The 22,817-nt window shown below is 40.6% G+C and overlaps 2 protein-coding genes across 2 annotated transcripts in view; one reads left to right on the top strand and one right to left on the bottom strand.

Moving 5' to 3' along the window:
• Nucleotides 1–22,817, top strand: part of LOC116518328 (vacuolar protein sorting-associated protein 26A) — a 176,083-nt gene that overhangs the window by 55,787 nt on the left and 97,479 nt on the right. The window lies entirely within an intron of this gene.
• LOC116518329 (KIF-binding protein-like) lies at nt 8,266–21,125 on the bottom strand. The gene is made up of 7 exons (XM_032231662.1): nt 20,476–21,125; nt 17,443–17,541; nt 14,695–14,771; nt 14,430–14,613; nt 13,163–13,247; nt 11,614–11,723; nt 8,266–9,659 (listed from the first exon to the last, which is right to left on the bottom strand). Exons 1-7 carry the CDS (start codon nt 20,872–20,874, stop codon nt 8,781–8,783), a joined length of 1,833 nt encoding a protein of 610 aa, XP_032087553.1. The 5' UTR covers nt 20,875–21,125; the 3' UTR covers nt 8,266–8,780.

Here is a 22,817-nt window from a genome sequence, read left to right as displayed (position 1 = left end):
GAGAATCTGTCTAATATGTCCCTTAAGACAGTGTTTCCCAACCTTGGCAACTTGAAGATGTCCGGACTTCAACTCCCAGAATTCCCCAGCCAGCAAATGCTGGCTGGGAATTCTGGGAGTTGAAGTCCGGACATCTTCAGATTGCCAAGGTTGGGAAACACTGGCTTAAGATAACAAATAGAGACAATAGCTTATACTCATAATTCTAGAAGGTTGTTGCTTTTTTGCAAATTCTTCAGGTTTAATATTCTATCCACATAATATTCTGTAGGATGGGAAATAGGCTAGAGATCTGGAAGCCACAAGAAGGCATCAAACACGTAGAAGAAGCCCAATTTTCAGTTTCAGGAGAAGATTGCATCAGAAGATATTTATCAACAAAATGATCTCAGAAAGTTCACTGCCACCAGGAGAATGCTTTTATTACCCAAAACCTAGAACTGGATCAGCAGAATAGAATTTTCCTTACAATTGTGGCTCTCTTTGATGTCGCATTCCGGGAAAATCTGACAGTTATCAGTCATGTAAACGTACCACAGACTTTGAAAAATTTCATACTGAGATTACAGTTTATAGCAAGAGAAGTTAAACGGAAAATGTGCTAGGTCTATAGTCAGCAAAACATTACTTTGTTATTCTTCTCTAACAGTGAAAGAGTTTGAATGGTTCATCTTCTAAAAACGATGCCTAATTAAACATTTCCTTGCCATCATGGTGGTGAGACAGATCAAAGAGCTAAGACTTCACTCTTTTCTCTCTTCCATGCATTCAGGAGCTTCTGATGAGACTAACATTTTAGATGCAATTCAAAGCACTTGTGTGTTTTATTCTACATCAGGGATGTCAAACTGGATTTCTTTGAGGTCCTAATAAGCATTGTAGCTCTCCGCAGTCTGGCAGGGAGAGGGCGGGAGACGGGATGGGCACCTTCTGCAGTACCCTGTTAGCCAAAGCGGGGCACGAGGAGACTCCCCCCCCCCCCCGTGACCCGTTTTCGGTCTCCACGGTCTCCAGCAGATTTCTTCTAGCCAAAAACAGGCCACGCAGAGGCTTCCCGAGGCCTCCACATCGCCCATTTTTGGCCAGCAGAGTCCTGCAGGAAGCCGAAGAGACCAAAAATCGCCGGGGGGGGACAAAGTGGCCTGTTGTGGGCTGGCAGAGGCACTGTGCCCTGATCCTTAATATTTACAGGCCAGCCACGCAGCCGGAATTAAGCACTCTTGGGCCAAATCTGGCCCACGGGCCTTGAGTTTAATACCCCTGCTCTACAATAAGCAAGAAAGGCAATTTTTGAAATGACATTGGAGAACACCCTTTTCATTCTGAAACAACTGAGTGCGCAGAATAAGAAACTGAAGGCTATGATGCCTATTAAAGAGCAAATTGAGACAACGGTAATGCCATTTTGAGGGAACAGTACTTCAACGTTCTTGGAAAAGAGAGGAAATGGAATTACCAGAAGCATGCCTAACGTTAAATTTTTGTGTGGCTCATGTTGCCACATATTGTTTACAGCAAATGTTGTAAGCGACTCCAAAGTTGTCTTTTCAAGATTGAGAGGTTTCAAAATCTTTGAAGCATTGTAAAAAGAATGTTACAAGAAACTATTTAAGAATACCAGAGTCAACAAAGAAAGCATTTATTAGGAGACATGTGAGACCCCACAGAACAATTCCAGGTGTTGAATTATGCAATGTTCAGTTCAAGATCATGTCATGGAGCTCAAGGAACCACAACACATTTTAGGATGTTGTATGATACAGTAGTGGGACTCAGTGGCTAAGACACTGAGCTTGTCGATCAGAAAGGTTGGCAGTTCGGCAGTTTGAATCTCTAGCACCGTGTAACGGAGTGAGCTCCCATTACTTGTCCCAGCTTCTGCCAATCTAGCAGTTCGAAAGCACGTAAAAATGCAAGTAGAAAAATAGGGACCACGTTTGGTGGGAAGGTAACAGCGTTCCGTGTGCGTTTTGGCACTTAGACCATAGAGACGTCTTCGGACAGCGCTGGCTCTTCGGCTTAGAAACAGAGATGAGCACCACCCCTAGAGTCGGGAATGACTAGCACATATGTGCGAGGGGAACCTTTACCTTTACCTTATGATACAGTATTCCAAAATCTCTTACTATATCAGATGACCTACATCAACAATGTAGCTCATGGGAGGTCCCATTGACCCATGAAGCTACTGTATATGGTAGATTAACACAAGTCATCTATATATTGATATAGAAAGTGGTTTTTAGACTTATTAGTATCAGGAATTGATGACTATCATATAATACTAGCCAGTGGGCATTAGTTGGTTATTATCTTGTATTAACTTATTTTAACATACAGGTTTACAATATTTTACAGGTATCAACTTATCTGTTTTATGTGATCCTAAACCAACTTTATTTGCTTCAGTTAAAAAAAAAGAATTCAGAATTGGTGTTTGCTTCATATTTAAACATTAATATTAACTGGAAAAAAACAAATATTACATCACATCCCCACCCACTAGAGACACTGTTTTTCCCCTTATATTTCTTCATCTATAACAACGAAAAGATATACAATATATTCTAATTGTGCCCTTATCCCCTCCAAAACAACATATATTCTTGAGTAGGTTTATTCCACCATACTGATTTTATAAAATCCCCCCATATTTCATTATAATTGTTTGCTTTGATCATCCCTTTTTAGATTTGTTTTCCATTGTTAATTTATCATTTGTAGCCATACTCCAAATTTCATTATACCACTCATTTCTTTGAATATCCAATTTCATCCCCAATATTTAGCCATCACTAATCTAGCTGCCAATATCAAATTTACAATCAATCCTTTTTTGTTTCATTTTTTCTTTCTTTTTTGTATTTAGATGTATATGTACTATGTTTGTATTATTTGCATATGTGTGTGTGTGTGTGTGTGTGTGTGTTTATTTGTGCTGATAAATAAATAAAGGGAGACTAGTATAGATCTATTTCAAGCTATTTAGCTCTCATCAGCTAGCCATACCCTTACTGGGATTTGAACCTGGCTATATTACATACTAGGCAGACTTCTTAGCCATTAGGCCACAGGATCTTATCCGTTATCAGCGAAGCCAGGGTGAAAGGTATCTATTAGATTTTTACAACCCCTGGTAAGCCCCAATTATGGGAGGAAGCTAACTGTTAACTGTATACCACAGATTTGTGTTCACCCTTCCATCATAGCTGAAATTTAAACCTTTTAATTGTATCTAAAAAAATGAAGTCAAAGGAAAATTGTGATTTGGTAAATTTTCTTCTTCCTGTTCCACCAATGGAAATGATGCAGTGGATCAAAAGCTTTTCTTCTTCAAAATGCCACTTGTTTATTAGAAAGTCAATAAAACTGTGCACGTAGCTGACCCAAAAATAAAAAAAAATGGAAAAAATTAATAAAAGAATATTAAACGCTTTAAAGTCAAAAAATTTCCCCCCACAACAGATGTCATATCTGGCCTCAAATATTGATAGATCTTTTGATTGACAAGAAGTGCAAGTTGTTATGCCTGATAAACTATCACATTTATCTACTGAGGATAGTGTGAGCAAACAGGAAGTGGCAAACAACATGCTAGAATCTATTTATGCTACTATGCGGAGAAACTAAATGTAAAGTAGCTGTTCGTTGTTTTGAGATATACTCTACACATTTATAAGTGCAGACCATTTGCAAGTTCTGAAAAGGCACAAAATCAGCTCAATGTTGATTCACTGGGGATTGTTAAGATCTGGTTAATGGGTTATATATGGAACTTTAACAGATTAACAGAGTTGGAAGGGACCTTGTAAGACATCTAGTCCAAACTCCCGTCCAAGTAGGAGACCCTATACCATTTCTGACAGATGGCAGTCCAATCTCTTCTTGAAAGCCCCCAGTGATGAAGCCTCCACAACTTCTGAAGGCAACTTCTGTTCTGTTGATTGCTCTATCAGAAGGTTCTCCTATTTCCAGGTTGACTCTCTCCTTGTTCAGTTTCCATCCATTATTCCTTGTCTGGCCTTCAGGTGCTTTAGAAAATAGCTTGACCCCCTTCCCTCTCTGTGGCAGCCCATGAAATATTAGAAGACTGCTATCATGTCTCCCCTGATCCTTCTCTTCTCTAGACTAGCCATGCCCAGTTCCTGCAACCGTTCATTGTATATTTTAGCCTCCAATCCCCTAATCATCTATACCTTCAAACAACCACATCTACCTATCTCAAGTCCTTAGAAAGGGCTCAGTTGGCAGATAAAAATGCCAAATCCATTCTAAACATCTGGCTGACTGCACACCCAAGTGTAATAGTACCAAACTGTGATTAATCAATAGCCTTGGGAAGGTATGTAATTTATTATTTCAAGATCCAGCAGACCTACAGAAATATGTGGGACCCAAGCAACAGGAGTTATATTAACAGCATTCAAATTTTTACATGTTAGATCAATTTAAATATACCATGAATTCTCCAAATGTGTAAGAGATTTGGTGATAATACTTTGCTTGCAGCCTCTTGAGTTCTCAACACTCAAAACTTTGATGAACATAAAAGGCACACCTCAATAGTAGGGGCACACATAAAATGCTAAATCTGAAACAAGCACATTACATATCAGAAGTTCTGTCAAATTGTTTTAGTTCAGTAGTCAGAAACAAAACTAGTTGTTGCTGCAGTTCTAGATTTTAGCCAAAATAAAAACCAGAGTTCCTGAAGGGATTTCACAGGAAGAGTAAGGCAGAGCTGGTCTTTGCTCCTCCTCTTTCCTTCTACAACTGCCCCTATGACTCCAGCCATGTCCCTATATTCCTCGATGGGTCTCAATAATTCTAGGCATGTCAATCTTCCCAGCAATTTCATTGTCTCCCTGCCTTCCTTTAGTCAACTTGCTGTCTGTTGTGGCCCGCTAGCAGCCAGCAAAGCTGGCAGCAAGTTGGACAGTGAGGATGTTGGGGAGGAACATGGGTCAGTCTGGAGTGTGGGGAAGGCTCTGACGAGGGCTCTGTGTCAGAGGCAGAGATTGGGCCAGTGTCATATGACACTTCTCAGCTGCCTTCAGAGTCAGACATCAGTGAGGCAGACAAACAGCTGGAGTCTGTTCCAGTGTGTGCATGCAGAGTTGCCAGATGAAGGGAACAGCTAAAGAACAGGGGTTGACTTAGGAGTAAGGCAACAGGTGGATGATGAATGGCCCCTCCCAGAGGAAATAAAAGAGGAGGGAAAGGGGAGTGAAGTTTGCAGGAGACAATGAGTTCGCTTAATTGGTTCGTGACTCTCTGAGACTCCTTGTCAGGTTTTGCAGATATCGGCCTGGCAGCTCTCCAAGCCAGATAAGGTCTGTAACTGTAAATCCTCCCTTGAAAGACTTTGCTGGATGTGAATGAGCAGAATTCACAGTAAATTAATAAAAGGGTTTTTTGTCGGGACAAGGAGTTTGCTTCATGCTCTTGGGAGGCCTAGATCACAAGACTATCCCCCTTCCCCAATCAATATTAATATCACTAATGCTTGCTGTCACCAAGGAAACCCTCCACTCTGTCTGTACCATGCTTGCGCAGGTTTGCCTGGAACAACCATTTGCAAACAGAAGAAAACCACAATTCATTCTCTATCTCAATCAAATTTTCACGTTTGAGTTTCAGGAGGCAAGCCACTCCAAACCAGGTATTCCACAGAGACAACCGGTTGAATCATTTTGTGCATCCCTATTCCATTGGTTCAGTGCATAAATATCTCTCAAAAAATCCTTCCTAGCCATTGAGGGATTTTTCACCTCCCCAGGAAAAAGTTAAGGCACTATTGTTTCAGCTCCCTTAATCCATAGCATGTGGGCCTCTCGTTCTTCAGGTTCCCTAAAGGTAAACATCTACATACTCCCATCGTAGTTGGAGAATGTTCTCTCTTCCAGAGATGGTCAGAGTCGTCATCCCCCCACCCCCACAGTTGCTGATAGCAGCATCTAAGTTTTAGTAGACATCCAAAGTACCTGAGACAAGGCTAGAGATCACACAAATGGATGAATTAGCCGACCCAAAGTCCTCCATTCTGCCAGAAAGAAAGACTATTTGTCTTTTGAAAACAGAGGAAGAGGCAAGGAACTAAGCCTGAGAAAAGAAACTGGGTTTGTTCCAGGGGTGAAATGCTACCAGTTTGCACGATCCGGTAGGGATGATTGTCGTTGGTTCTGTGAACTGGTAGTAAAAAAGCTTCCGAGGATCATGTGGCTCAGCTGTGAGCCGCACATCTTTGGAAGCTTCCCCCCCCCCCACTTTTTAAAGCATTTTTTCCCTGCCTATTCGCCCAAACCGGCAGGGAAAAATGCTTTAAAAAGTGGGGGGGGGAGGGTTCCATGACAATCAGCTGTGCCGTGCAATCTTGGGAACCTTTTTTCCCACTTTTTGAATAATTTTTTTTACCACCTATTAGCCTGAACCTGTAGTGAAAAATGCTTTAAAAAGTGAAAAAAAGGTTCCCACGATCGCATGGCACAGCTGAACCTTCTCCCCCCCCCCCGCCCACTTCTTAAAGCATTTTTTACTACCGATTTGGGTGAATTAGTAAAAAATGCTTTAAAAATTAAAAAAGTTGGCCACGCCCACCCAGTCACATGACCCCCTCACCAAGCCATTCCCAGAGAACCAGTGGCAAAAAAAAAAATACATTTCACCAGTGGTTTGTTCCATCTTCACAGCAGTCTCAGAATTAATTGACTTGGCTTACTATTTTAGCCATCAGAAGACTTATAAAGATGTTGATCTTCCTTGCTGGGCTAGGAAGCTTTCTGTGTGTGTGTGTGTGTGTGTGTGTGTGTGTGTCTGTGATTGTGTGTGTGTGTAAAAAACAGTTTGATTGGTCTGGCCCTTGGTGGGAAGGGTTGGTTTCTTTTATTCTCGTGTAACATCTACCGCTAATATATTGCCTCCCCCCCCCCTATGTTCTCAGTACTAGCACTTTTGTTTTATACAACTTAGAAACTCTTTATAGCAGAGCTGCCTCCATAATAAAGGAGCAGATGAGCAGTAACTCATGGCCTGCCAGAGCCTTGGAGTCTCCTTTATATTTCTCTATGGAACAACCTTTTGCATTGTTAGTTATCATTTGTAACAAATCTGTATTGTCATCTGCTTTTGTTTCCGTCTGCAAACAAGATTTTTGTATTTTTTTCTTTAAAAATATTTTTGAAAGATCAGTCTATTTTGCAAAATAGGAGATATGATATGTGGGAAAATAGGTCTTCTATAATCTGTTCCTTTTTTTTCTGAACTCGTATTTTCTGCAATCGAGTTTGAAGCGGTTTACCTTGAGTTGTATTGTTTATTTGTCTGTCTATGTATTATTGTGCTTGAAGCTTAAGACGTCGTTGACAGGCAAGGTATTATAGCAGACAATTTTGTGCACTATGCTTAGATCGAACCACAGGCAGTTCAGTTCCAGATTGTCCCAAGCCCAAAATTTCAAGCCTGATCGCATAGAGAATTCTATTGTGAGTAGAGGTATCTCGTGAAATACCTCTGGACCCGCTCAATCATGTTAAAGTCTGATATGCAGCGTGGGTTCCAGGTGAACGAGCTGTATTCAAAAATTGGTCTGGCAAAGATTTTGTATGCCCTAGTTAGCAATACAGATATGAAATGAGATAACTTGCCACCTCTTGCCCTGTAGCACTGAAGCAGGTGGCTAGGGAAATCTGTTTCTCCTTCTCTTTCCCTAATAGAACTTTCCAGCCCATCTATATTAGAGTTAATGAAGATTTTATATATCCCCAGGATGTTTGCATTATGGGCTGAGAATCTATTACTTTTAACTTTAGCACATTCAGACATCTATGCAATGTACACTTGAGCACTAATTTAATTGCTAGAGAATTGGAGTATATATAACTTTTAATGTACAGAAGAGGTTTTAAATATGTGGGAAACATCTTAACTTGAAATGTTACATTGCTACACAAAGCAAAACTCTATACTCCGCTTGTCTCCCCACAGTATTGGGAGGGTTTTTTAATTTATCAATTTAAAAAATGAGATTCCTGAGGAATTAAGTTGAGGTTTTTTCCCCAATCAATTTCTCTCTTCCTCCTGCTTTAAATATCTTTCCCATGACTAGGATTATGCAAAATGAAAACAAATGAACATTTGTAAAATTTAGGGTGCAGTGAAAAAAGGCCCCAACCTATAGCTGAAGAGAATATTTAAAAAAGAAGAAGAAATTAAGAGAAAGTTTCCACTGCTGTGAACAGATTAATTCTCACACAAAAGATGCCAAGAGATTTTTGCCATCAAGTATGTTTATTTACGGATTCCTCTAAAAGGGGATAGAAGGACAACATATACAAAAATGACACAATTAAATTAGTGATTTGTTAACAAAAATCTTAAATCTAAATCTGGATCAGTGCCACACAGCCAAGTGCCTAAGTTATGCTGATAGCTAGGACTGTACAAAACGTTCCCTAGTATAGGAAACAGCTGGAAAGCAACACTGCAGCTGGAAACTGGCCATGCAGTGGCAGGAGAAAAATATAAGGCAGGAAGGCTCGCATGTCAGAAGGGTGCAAATAGTATAGAGGCATCAGTTGACCACTCACTGTATATTTAATATTGAAGTATGGGAGAGCAACTACACTGGACAGTTTTCAGTCTGAAATAGGTTCCATGCTGCCTGTCACGGCAGGCATTTGAAAGGAAAGTTGTTCAATTATTACAAAGAAACTGCCGTTAAGGGACACTCTCTTTTTAGACAGACATATTAATATTGCACACTGCCATGGAGAGAAAAGAAGTTATGTGGAAGTTAAAAGCTTTGCTTTTAGCCTTTCCATTCTGGTTGGAAGAAGATCAACCATTTCTCTACTCAGTTCTAGCTCAGTTTCAATAGCTTGGACCGCATCTGTGTGCTTCTCACAATAATCCACTAGAAATGAGTAATATTCCAAGGAGGACTGCATATTCTCCAGCTGCTTTTTGCCATCTGCAGTGATAAGCTTGCCATAAAGGCGTGCAATATGGAATTTGGCCACCATTGCAGGGCGTAGGACATCTTCCTCAAGGATCTCTGGGAAGATCTTATCAGGGTTCCTCAGTGAATCTAAGAAGAGCTCATAGAATTTCATGGCCATCTGAGCCAACGAATTTATTTTCTTGACTGTGTGGGAGTCAAGCTCTTCTAGTTTATTGCCAATGGCCACTTTTAAATCCATCATCTCATAATAGGTATCTGCCAATTCAAACTGAAGTTGTCTAGTGAGTAGCAGATAATACTGAGGATTTAAGCCGGAGTACAGTGGCTCCAGCATATCGATCCTACGCTTGTGCATCTTGCAACGCCTCTCAAAATCATCTTCAAAGAAAGCCAGCACTTTAAATAAAGCACTGTGGTCTTGGATAATTTCAATGTGATCCGTGACATACCCATCTACCTGAAAGAACTCTTTGGCTTCGTTGACATAGTTCTGACCTACTAAGAAGACTTCTCGGGCTTCTTTGAAGTCTAATGGAAACACACAACTCACTTTCTCTTCCATGGCCAAAATAGAATCACACAAATCACTCGTTCCAAAAAGAACAGCCTTCTTTCTTTCTTTTTCCTTCTCATCCTCCTCTTTTTCCTGCTGGGCTTTCAGTTCCACTTGCCTGTCTGGATCCAGCTCACCAATATTGTCCTAAAAATTAGCAGAATTGATTTTTAAACAATGGCTTGAATGTCACAGAATTAATTCCTTACATAAGGACAGTTCTAAGTTCTTAGTACGACAAAGACCACTCCAATTGTTTATAATTTCAATGAGACCAGTTCCAACATTTTTTTCTTCTTTTCCCCATAAGGAGTTTCCTATCTTTTCATTTGCAACTCTACAGCTAAGCTTTGCAACAATACATTATGTATTACAAACTAGCTTCTCAGACTTCACTCGAATAACGTATATCACAACTAAAATAGGCGAATTAAAACTAGAATTATATCTAAAGGAAAGTCTCGTAAAGCAGTACACTTCACACTTGCAGTTTATGCGAATGTTTGTGAAAGGCTGACTTATTCACATCTGCCAAGATACCTGGAAATATATTTTGGTAGCCTGACAAGTATACATTCTGCTTGAAAAGAAATTAACAGACCACTATGAATGAGTCCTGCTTAATGCCTGCTGATTTGGTTGTGCCCCGATTCCACCTGAAGCCATGATTTATTTATTGTGTTGTGTGTGCTAGATATTTAAATATGATCCTTTTCCAATCCTTCAACAGAAATAATCCTAAACTCTTTTTTTTATCTGACTTGGGAAACAAATCACAGAGGGAGCGGTTGTTGGCCATGCCTGCTATCAGGAGGTGCCAGCAAAACAATCCAAGCAGTGTGAGTTACTATGGTAATGATTGCATTACCGTTCTATACAAACACAGCCAATTCTTTAATAAGAAAGCAGTACTTTTGCTAAAAGCAATTTGCTGCTTTAGATGCACATAGTACAGTTCAACAATCTCGCAGCCCTTTGGTTCTGCACAAGGATTTTTTTTTCAATTTCTAGATGCATATTTAGACACAGAAACAGCCAAGCATAATATTCTATGAAGAAACTGTGACTAATTATTAGGCTGAAAGCAAAAATTATTTAAAACATCTCTTTAAACTCAAAAGTAGTAGAACGGGCAAAACCTACCATCACACATTCGTATATTTTTCTTTTAAGTGTACCTGATGCTGCCTTTTTTGTACTTATAGTTGATAGACACACAATTAAGAGTTTGTTACGGAAACAGAAGCCTGTATGTGCTTTTTATATGCCACACTTAATTTCTAGAACCTAACTAGTTCCTATCTTTGTAGATGTAGCAGATACCTCAAGGATGAGCAATTTGTGGCTTACAAGCATCCAAAACTGCCCCATAGCCTCCCCTTCTTATCGTCTGCCTGAGAAATTAGGCCCCTCAAGAAAACTCATAGGATTCCCCCCCTTTTTTAAAACCCTAACATTCACTTCTGCTCCACTGATATTGACTTACTTGACTTAAGTCACTGATATCCCACAGCATTTTTTGTAACGTCGTCTACTGCTGCTTGGTGGTGGGGAAGAGTTTTGAATGAGATGTTTGTACCATGCTTAATGGCAGGAGTAAATTAATATGCATGTAAGATATGAGAATTGCTTCATAGGGAGCCGAGGTAGCGCAGTGATTAGAGTGCAAGCTACTTCAGTTGACTGCTAGCTGCAGTTCAACAGTTCAAATCTCACCAGGCTCAAGGTTGACTCCTCCTTCCCTCCTTCCGAGGTGGGTAAAATGAGGAGCCCGATTGTTAGAAGCAAATAGGCTGACTCTCTAAACTGCTTAGAGAGGGCTGTAAAAGCACTATGAATAGGTATGTAAGTCTAAGTGCTATTGCTATATATGAGAAAAAATGAATTCTACGTTCACATTTTTGCCCCTTTGTCCTGATCCAGTTATTGATACAGAACTGCTACTGAAAATTAGTCTTAAAGTAATGTAGAGCTAGGATGAAATAGGCTCCTTCTCTCTTAAGGCTTCGGTTTCAGTAGGAGATGTATAATTATTTAGGTTTATAGTTACAAAAGTAAACAGCAACAAATGACAGTTATTTACATATGTTCCCTTGCATACCTCAAGCAGCTTTCGGGCTTCCTGTAACAGGTTCAAACAGTATTTAATCCAACACCTTGCAATTTCAGCTTTTTTCTGTCGAAGATCTTGCTGGTCTTGTTCGGATTCGTCTGATTTTAAAAATATAACATGCGTTAAGCTGGCCCCCTCCAGTTAGACCTGGAAGAGTTTTCTCAGAAAAGAACATTTCAAAATCCCAACTTTCATTCTTAATAGCTATATTGATAGCCGATTATATAGCCAAAATCTGATTCTGGAACTATTCCATATACCGACATTGATCAATTTCATGACACTTCCTTGGCTCTGTGAATTTCCATTTGGGAAAGGCAGGATATAAACACAATTTAGAAGTGAAACATAACCTGTTTCCCTGAAGATAAGACCTCCCTGGATAATAAGCTCAATCGAGGTTTTTGAGCGCATACGCTAAAATAAGCCCTCCCCTAGAATATTTAAATGCATGTGCTGCTGGTCCCTGCCATTTCCTTGGGGGGGGGACATGCAACATGCACCCCACATGCACCTGCCATCCACACAGAACGGCCTTGCAGAGGCCGCTCCTGCAAACCCTCGCTACCATGCCCTTTCTCTTAGTGGCAGAAATAGAGACAGAACATCTGGCCCTCTTTGGATCAGCTGATCCGCAGGCCGTGGGCCGAGGTTAAGGGGCCTCCCGTACCTCAAAAATAATAAGACCTTCCCAAAAATAAGGCCAAGTGCTTATTTCAGGGGTCAAAAGGAAATAAGACCCTGTCTTATTTTCGGGAAAACACAGTAGTTTTCCTAATAGGATTAAAATAATTTAAATCAATTTCTATATCAACCCTCCAAGGAAAAATAATACATAAAACGAGCAGAGTTTATTGCAAATATAAATTATATTAATAAAGGAACCTATCAAATGTTTTCTTCCTTCCTTCTGCCTAAAGGCAAAATAGCAAAGCCATTTTCCCCTTAGCATTAGCATGGCAGTAGCCTAAATCCATACCAAAACCTTCACAATGATATAAGCATAACAATGAAAATAAAGTCTTATTTGGAGTACTTATAACCAACTTTCTCAATGTACCTGAATATTTAAAATAATGTAAAAATTACTAGGGATAGCCAAAAGCATACACAGTGTAAGTTTTCCCTCACTTCACTTTCCTGCTAATTAATTTCTGGGCCAGGGTAGATTTTAGAGGAAATGGCTGCTAGAAGAGTACGTCTGGCTCATGGTGAAATTTCCTCTCAAGCTGCTATTTTTCTCTCTGACCGTTTTTACTCCTACTGGCTGATGCAAGAGAAACAGTAGGGGCAGAAACATTTATAAGCTATCTGAAGAAATTCTAGTTTGCTAAAAGGAGATATTTATACTTTTTCCCCCCTCAACTGAACCCTCATTTTAATGTTACAAAAATCAACTTGATGGTGAAACTGATTGAATGAGACAAAGATGAAGGGGAACAATGGCTGGAGTCAAGAAAAGAAAGCAAGGCATTTAGCACTGACACTAAGCCAAAATCAATATCACCCCAGTTAAAACTGGAATGAGGATACTTACTGTCTTCTGCAGATGGCATATGTCCAGCTTCGCCAATGATGACACTGGCAGCTGCTAAACAATGCCTGGATTCCATGAAACATTGCTGTAGGGAAATGATATAATGGTGCTTGTTTTGGGACCATAATACAATCCTAGATTTCAGTTAAAATACTTTAATGTTAGCGTTCTGAAATTAGATGATCTACTATGTTGCTTAACCTTATAGCTGAAAAATCAGACAGCAAATAAAATTTTGCCTGTATAAAAATTGTTCCAAAAAAGAACATCATTCAAAAATGAAGAAGTATTTATATGCTTGTCACCATCAATTTTTTGCTACTTAAGACATTATTGAATATAACTTTCACTTATATAAAAGCCAGAGACTCTAAAAGGCATTGCACGTTTTGCCAAATATCTTTATTATGTTTTTTGATTAGTCTTTGACCAGCCTTTATAATAAAAAGTACAGTAAAATAATGGTTTAATAACAACAATTAGTTCTCAAGAAATGGAAAACATAATGAGATTAAAACAGCATGTCCACTTAAAAAAAAATTGCACAGCTGTTTGACATGGTAAAAAAATTGGCCACCTGATTTGTAAGTGTCCCTTAAAAATAATACATACAATCTGCATGGCCCTCTTATTTGGAAATGTTTGATGCAATCAAAGCGTGTCTTGGGGCATCATACAAGGGGCACCATATGTGAACATAGGCAACTTGCAGTTATTTTTGTCAAGGGAAGTGTATATAACAGTATACAGAATAAGAGAGTTGGAAAATACTATTATTTCATCTCTGTCAGTAAGAATTAAATCCTCTAGTTCCCATCTCTACCTTTTGGGAGATAAACATGCTGCCCGAATCCTAATATTTAAGATAATTTCTGTAGCAATATTTTACTGATCTGTGTGCAAGGGTATGTGAACATAAATATGTACATCTATTTTATATCGTAGTCTTAAAATAAAGCTCACTATACTGATATATTCTTTAATATTTGTCAATTAAACAGTATTATTTTGAGATTTCATAGCTACTCTTATTGAATATGTCTAATTATTATGCATTATTGACTCAGCTTTGATCAAAATGTAGGAAAACAAGTTATGTAACTGAAAATCAATGTCAGATCTATTTGCTTGACAAAATAATTTTAACAGCAATCCAGTTCAACCAGGTGAGTCCATGCGGGAATCTAATGCCTGCCAATAAGCATCATTCTTTTAATATTTTGATTTAACAAATAAGATACACAGAAGAAAATACTGAAATAATTACCTTGGTGAGATAATATTGAGACAAAATGGCTGCATTGAGAGCCCATTCTATTGGGTAGTAGCCACTATACTCAAGCTGCCGTTTTAGAGTGGTGTGGCAATACTGGGCAGCTTTTTCAGTCATTTCCAGGTGTTGGTAGACTTGGGCCAGATAATACAGTGTATGAGTATAGACTTTCTCAAACCTGGAGAAACAACGTCTTAGTTTTAATGATACAAAATAAACTCTTTCACCAATTTCCATTTCATTTTTTTAACTCACCCACCTTTTTGATCGCTCTTGGTCTGAGTGTTTCTCTTCCATCATGAAGTGCTCGCTGGAATCAAGTGGAGGATTCCCATTCTGCAAAACACAGCATGTGCTGAAGGTAACATATAGCAAACTTGTGCTCGCTCTGCTGGCTGCATTGGGGTACTACGGCAAAACCTGTTTAGAACTAGGATACACTCTAAGGCAGAGGTGTCAACCTCCATTTCACTGAGGGCCGCATCAGGGTTGTGTTTGAACTCGGGGGTGGGTGGGAGGGGGATAGACGTGGCCAGGATGGATGTGGCCAGATCGACATCACTCGTGTAAGGGGCGCCTGTGGTGGCCTGAGCACTTTGCTAGTGACAACAAGCTCCCAAGCGCTGTTTTCGGCTGCAATGGCCTCCTGCAACCCTCTGCCAGTAAAAATGGAGCACAGGAGGGCTGCATGAAGCCCTCCCAAGTTCTGTCTTTGCTGGCAGAGGCACCGCGGGCTGGTCCTTCAGTGTTTCCAGGGTGACGCCGCAGGCCAGATCTAAGCACTCTGGAGGACCGGATTCATCCCCCAAGCCTTGACACCCCTGCTCCAAGGAATCACTCCAAACATATAAACAAAATGAAATAGCAGAAATTAAAGACAATTCAATTGTTTCTCCTCAATTATTTCAATTTATATGACGGCCCATCTCAAATTCATGACCCTGGGCAGCTAACAATAGTTAAGGGCACTAACCAAAACACAAAGCAATAAAAAAAAAAAAACAAGAGACATAAAAATAACAAAACTGGCTCTACTACACATCCAGATCACTGAGCTTTATTGCATAGCATACACTGCTAATCACATAGGTTTAACATATATTCCATCTTCCTTATTCCAACGAAAGAGAACTGATAGAAAGGAAACATTTTTAAACCAAGGACAGGTAATCTAGCGCCCAGAGATATCAATATGCACATGACCTTTTCTGCCCTTAAGTTCTTAAGGTAATAAAAATAAATAACTTAAAAACTGGTGTATCACTGTAGTTAAGTACGTAACAAGGTTGTAAGATGAATCTAGCTTCCCCATTGATTTTGTCAAGTCCCAAAAGATGAACACATGATGCCAGGACACTCATAAATATGAGTCAGTTGTCAAATATCTGAATTTTGATTACATATTATGGGGATGCTGCATCGGTCATAAGTGTGAAAAACAAATAGTAGGTCATTTTTTCAATGCCATTGTAACTTTGAACAACTTTGTTGTTAAGTCTAGGATCACCTGTACTAATGAGTTGAGTAACATACTGTATTTTTTGGACTATAAGATGCACCGGAGTATAAAACGCACCAAGATTTTGAAGTGGTAAATTAAAAAAAAAGTTTTTTGCACTCTGCAGGGCTCCCAAACCCTCTGCATGCCTCGTTTTTTGTGAAAAATGGGGCATGCAGAGAGTTTGAGAGGCCTGCAAAGTACTCCTGGGGGCTGGCAAGGCAAAAATGAGCAAAAAACGGCAATGTTTCGCGAAAACAGGCCTGTTTTTTTCAAAAAACACGGCATGCATAGGCTTTGGGAGGCTTGTAGAGTGCTCCTGGAGTTGGTGAGGGGACAAAAATGGCCCATTTTTCGCTCATTTTTGCCCACCCCAGCCCACAGGAGCACTTTGCAGGCCTCCCAAAGCCCATGCATGTCCATTTTTGTGAAGGGGGTGGGGTTTCGGAAGGTCAAAAATGCTGTATTCAGTATACAAGACGCACCCAGATTTTCACCCTCTTTTTTGGAGGGGAAAAGGTGTGTCTTATACTCCAAAAATACAGTAATTTGTATTACAGTACATGGTTTGGTAATCCCTCAGAATGAAAGGCAGGCCGAACATTTCTAAATTAAAAGAAAAACAGAAAGGTCCAAATGGAATGCTTTTTTTAACCTCTATTAGGGAGCATCCAATCAGATATGATCCTGTAGAACTTGGATACACTTCTATGGAGTGGAATGACATAAAGATAATAACAGATCTGGTATGGTAAAGACCACTAATGAGTAAACTCATGTAAAAGATGAAGCCTGGCAAAGAACCCATTAAAATTGTATTTGAAGAACTGGCGTGTTACTTCTAGTTGAAAGAAAATTCAGTTACATAAGACCTGAACAATAACACAAACCAAGTGAAATATTTTCTACATTCATATGCATTCATTCACCAATTTTCTGCTATAATTCATTAAAATATGTCTGAAGATGTCTCCTGGGGTAGCTGCAGATATAAATAGAGCCAAAGATGGCTATAACAATAGATCCATTGTGCTAAATGTAACAATATAACAAAATCAACTGATTGTAATGCATGGTGAATTTGGCCCCCATTACAAAGTGCTTTATAAAAAAACAATGAAATTTGATTGTTCTTTGTAGCATTATAGCCACACAACAATACTCTTACTGGAATATTTCAATACAACTGGTAAAACTAACAGAAGTAATGGTAAGATTGTTTTGGAAATGCTTTAATAGCTAAAATGTTAAAAATGTTAATGCAATTTAATGTTGCATGGACACTAATATTCTAAGCAATCTTTGCACTGATGTTTAAACACCAATATTTTTTTGCAATTGCAACATTTGATATCTCGGGTACATTTAGCTATCAATTTTCAAAAGCATGACACATAAGAGGAAAACCTTTAAAAATCTTTGCACGCATTTTTTTCAGAAAACTCAATCATCCACATAAGTAGCCAAGGAATACCACAAAATTATGAAGTAAACTGATTCACGTATTACCTCTTTCATGTACTGGTTATATAAAGCCTCTGCAGATTCCAGATAAGTCTGTGCTGTTTTAATGTCATTTCTTTCTGACCAGAGGATACCCAGATTATTCTACAAAACATGAACAAGTGGGTTATTTTTTAAAATGATAAATGGCACAAAATAGATAACCTGAAACTGAAATTACATAGGAGTAATATGGGGATCATTTCAGAAACAAATACTATATGAACTGCACTAAACAGAAATTCACCAGAGTCGGGAACGGCTAGCACATATGTGCAAGGAGAACCTTTACGTTTACCTTTAAACAGAAATATTAGAATCATTTCAAGTACTGGAAACATTTCATGCTTTATTCAGGAGAAACTCCTAGGAAACAAGCTGTATTTGATATCAATTTTACCTACTAGGAGCAGTAAAAAATATTTAAAATATTGCATCAGATAATTATTTTCAATTCTATAATTTTAAAGAAAATATTGGATAGTTGAAGGCATAATTTAAGCAGGATGTTACTAACTAGGTTCCTTATTGTTCAATGTTATTTGGCAGGAAATAAAGGAATTTTTAAGAATGTAATGTAAAATTCCTGACTTCCCAGAATGACCCTCGGAATAACTGAACAGGCATTCAAATCTGCCTTCAACAGCACAGGATATTCCTAAACTATGGATGGAAATGATGCTCACTTCCAACAGAGCAGTATATACTAGCTCCCTTATGGACCAGTCTATTGCCTGTATGCTAGATAGAACAGCTGAACTTCCTTGATGACTATCAGAAACACAGAATTGATGAAAGCAAAGAGACACAGCACGCTAGACTGATACCATTCCCACCCACCCACCCACCCCCAAACCCTTATGTCGCCTAGAATAGATATTTCTTTTGCAGGCTTCCAGTATGAAGTAGAGAAAAATCATTCTAATCATTAAATGGTAAAGTTCTTATTCTGATTTGTGAAAGATGCAAAGGAGCCACCCCGTTTCACTGGGTCTCTTATTAAGCAAATTCCAAAGCTTATCCCCACAGGGTAGTCACTTTGAGGAATTGATCAAGGCAATTCTGCAGTCTGATCAAAGCTTGCAACAGATCACTAAAACGCTGAAAACAATAGGCCTGTGAACACTGAAACACCATCCACATTGCAATATTCTGCTTTTACCAGCTCAATACAGACTAAAGCCTTATTACCCAACCCTCAGAATTTTGCATCACTGTTCAGGGGGGCCTTTTATCAACTCAGTATTTTCTTTTACTATTCGAAAATACACAAACATGTAAGAGCTAACACAGCATTCTCAACACACTCCTCCATACAGGACTGCCTGATGGGCAGTTGCCTGTGGGCCCCATGAGCATAGGGGCCCAATACTAAGCTGTGTATGTTAACCCTTCAATGCAACTTGCATCATAGAAACACAGCAACACGTTTATTACATTTTACTGCATGTTTTAAAATTAATAGGTAAAGGTTCCCCTCGTAAATATGTGTTAGTCGTTCCCGACTCTAGAGGGCAGTGCTCATATCTGTTTCAAAGCCGAAGAGCAAGCGCTGTCTGAAGACGTCTCCGTGGTCATGTGGCCGGCATGACTAAACGCGAAGGAGCACAGAGCGCTGTTGCCTTCGCTCCAAAAGTGGTTCCTATTTTTCTACTTGCATTTTTATCTGCTGTCGAACTGCTAGGTTGGCAGAAGCTGGGATAAGTAACAGGAGCTCACTCCATTACCCGGCGCTAGGGATTCGAACCGCTGAAGTGCCAACTTTTCTGACTGACAAGCTCAGCATCTTAGCCACTGAGCCACTATGTTCCTTTTTAATTAATACTAACATGCAAATGCAGATTTGATTTTATCGACCATTTACATTTTTTATTCCTGGGAGTAGTTGTCATAGGTGTTCCAGTATACACTGCTTTGCCAGGGGGGCCATCATGCTGTTAAGACAGCCGCGTGACCCGTCAAATGCGTGCACGTCAAAAGCGCGCTGACAAAACCGCGGCAAAAAAACAGCGAGGACGAAATCGCGCCCACAGAAGCGCGCCGATAAATGCGCGCCGACAAAAGCGCGATTAGGGTTAAGGTAAGGGTTAGGGTATTACGTTGTTTTTGCATTGTTTCTTGATGGTGCGCTTTCGTCGGTGCGCATTTATCGGCGCACTTCTGTGGCCGTGATTTTATCCTCGCTGTTTTCTCACCGCGCTTTTGTCAAGCGCGCATTTGTCGGTGAACCAGACAGCCCTGCCTCCAAACAGGCCTTCTGACTTCAAAAACTCCACTCACTGGAAAATTCTGAGAGCTAGTCGATACATGTCAAAGCAGCCCAAGTTCCCGGATCCGAGCTGGCCGGCTAAGGGAAAAAGCTTGCAGAATGCAATATTTCCATCCCTGTCTTACTGTATATTGGATGCTGTGCTCCCTCCCCAATCCTAGCATCCTTGTCCCCAAATGAAGCAACACCATCACTCTGCTAAACAACCAATTCCTCACCACTGTCAAAGTATTTACTAAGGGTGTTTTGCTATTACTATTAGTCTTCTCATCGTTCCTATCACCCATCTCCTCCCCCTTATGACTGCAGGATTGTAACTTTGTTGCTTGTATCCTTATTATTTATGTGCATTTTTATTGTTTCCTGATTGCTTATTTGTTACCCTATGACTATCATTAAGTGTTGTACCTTATGATTCTTGATGGATGTATCTTTACTTTTATGTACACTGACAGCATATGCACCAAAGACAAATTCCTTGTGTGCCCAATCACACTTGGCCAATAAAGAATCCTCTCCTATTCTTTATCCTATCCAATCCTATATCCTATCCTCTGTCCTCTCCTCTTATCCTCTATCCTGTCCTATCCTATATTCTATCTCCTCTCCTATCCCATCTCCTCTCCTCTATCCTATCTCCTATCTGCCCCTGCCTCCCATCCTTGGCGGCCTCCCCCAGATGTGCCGGGGGACGCTCCCATCCGCTCTAAGCGGGCGGGCGGGCAAGGCAGGATCCTGCTTGATTTGGGGGGGGGGGGTCCTTCCCGCACCTGGGCTTGGATGTAGAGGGAGACGCAGTCGCGGGAGAGGCGGTGTCGCTCCAGCAGCTGCAGGCACTTGACCAGGTGCTCCTCGCCGGCGGAGCACTCCTGGGTATCGGTGTGGTTCACTCCCAGCTCGTATTCCACCACGGCCAGGCGCACCGCGCGGAGCCGCTGCTCGCCCTCGGCGGACGCCTCCTCATCCTCCTCCTCCTGGCCAGGGCCGCGAGCGCCTTCGGCTTCCCCGGCGCCCAGCAGCTGCTTCAGGCCTTCGAGCAGCTCCCGCGCGCCGTACTTGGAGCGGTAGGGCTCGGTGTCCGGGTCCTTCTTGGACTCCACGTAGGAGAGGTTGAGGGCGCTGTGGAAAGTCTCGCACAGTGAGGCCCACTCGGCCGCCGCCGCCGCCATTTGCGCACTCTCGATGCTGCCTTCGCGGAGGACGCCGCTTGCAGCTGCTCTCGGCTGGCGTCGCCGGACCCCCCTCCCGGCGCTCTCTCTCTCTCTCCGATAGTCCGCATGCGCAGAGAGAGAGAGAGAGAGAGACCTTCGCTCACGCGCCTTGTTTTCCCTCAGTCAAAATGGAACAGCCGTCGCCGCCGCGGCAAGTTTTTCGTGACAACGGTCGCTAGGCAACCACGAACTCTGAGAGAAACACCTTCGTTCAAGGGTTCCTCTAGAACGGGTCTCCAACCTTGGCAACTTTAAGACCTCTGGACTTCAATTCCCAGAACTCCTCAGCCAGCTTTGCTGAGGAATTCTGGGAGTTGAAGTCCACAAGTCTTAAAGTTGCCAAGATTTGTTGTTAGTTGCGACCACATGGACAACGTTCCTCCAGGCCTCTATCCTCTGTCATCATCTGGAGCTCACGCTGATAACTAATCAAATGAAATGTTTAATATACAAAATTAAATTTGAGGATGTTATTAACAGTAAAACAGAATAATAGATGGAAATGATATGTTAAATGTTATTAACTTGAGGCAAATAATGTCAACATATTAAGAAGATATTCATATTAAGCAGGAGCTTATGGAATGAAGATGACTGAAATGGAAAATGGAAAAAAGATGTAAAAAGTACATCTTGTAAATGTAAAATGTACATAAGATGGCATAAAATGTAAAATGTATAATTAGAAGATGTAAAGAGGGGAAAACCGGGACACTTCATTTATAAAGAAGTTTTAAGTATGTAACAAAACAAAAAACTTCGCTTGGAAAAAAAAAAGCTCACACCTACTGCTTCAGTGACCCCATCCAGCCACCTTTCTCTGTCGTTCCTTTCTTTTGCCTCAATCGTTCCCAGCATCAGGCTTTTCTCCAGTGAGTCCTTCCTTCTCATTAGGTGGCCAAAGTATTTGAGTCTCTTCTTCAGGATCTGGCCTTCTAAAGAGCAGTCAGGGTTGATCTCCTCTAGGACTGACTGGTTTGATTGCCTTGCAGTCCAAGGGACTCGCAGGAATCTTCTCCAGCACCAGAGTTCAAAGGTCTCCATTCTTTGGGGCTCAACCTTCCTAATGGCTTCCTTTCACAGCCATGTGTAACCAATTTCAGTACAATGACAAAGATTATGTCAAGGTTGGACACCTCTGATCTAAGGTTGCCCAGCTCCCTCGTCCTCTCGGATCCCGGGACATGGCCTAGCATGTAGTTTTTCTGACACCAAAATGGAGAAGGGTTTGCCATTGCTTTATTCCATGTTCTTCTTGACTTCCCCACTAAATTATAGCTGTAGCATTTTTGGGGGGTCTCCCACCCGGGGATTAACCCGCTCAGACTCTGATTAGCTTTTTTCAAGTTAGCTTCCACTTACAGTACATAACAAGGTTGGAAGGGACCTTGGAGGTCTTCTAGTCCAACCCCCTGCTCAAGCAAGAAGCCTATGCCATTTCAAACAAGTGGCTGTCCAGTCTCTTCTTAAAAACCTTTTTGAACTTTTGAAGGCAAATGGTTCCACTGATTAATTCTGTCAGGAAATTTCTTCTTAGTTCTAGGTTGCTTCTCTCCTTAATTAGTTTCCGTCCATTGCTTCTTGTTTTGCCTTCTACTGTTTTGAAAAAATAGGTTGACCCTTCTTTCAAATATTGGATGATTGCTATAAAGCCATTTCACTAGACTAGATATGACTAGATATGCCCAATTCCTGCAACCGTTCTTTATATTTTAGCCTCCCGCCCCCTCATCTTTGTTGCTCTTCTCTGCACGCTTTCCAGTGTCTTTTTTTATATTGTGACCAAAATTAGATGCAGTATTGCAAGTATGGTCTTGCCAAGGCATTATAAAGCGGCATTAACACTTCACATGATCTTGATTCTACCTTTTTCTTAATGCAGCCTAGTTCCACATATCTGT

The sequence above is a fragment of the Thamnophis elegans genome, chromosome 15 (genome assembly GCF_009769535.1).
Source record: "Thamnophis elegans isolate rThaEle1 chromosome 15, rThaEle1.pri, whole genome shotgun sequence".
Lineage (NCBI taxonomy): Eukaryota > Metazoa > Chordata > Lepidosauria > Squamata > Colubridae > Thamnophis > Thamnophis elegans.
Note: the sequence above shows the minus strand (reverse complement) of the source record. Positions and strands in the feature narration are given on the sequence as shown.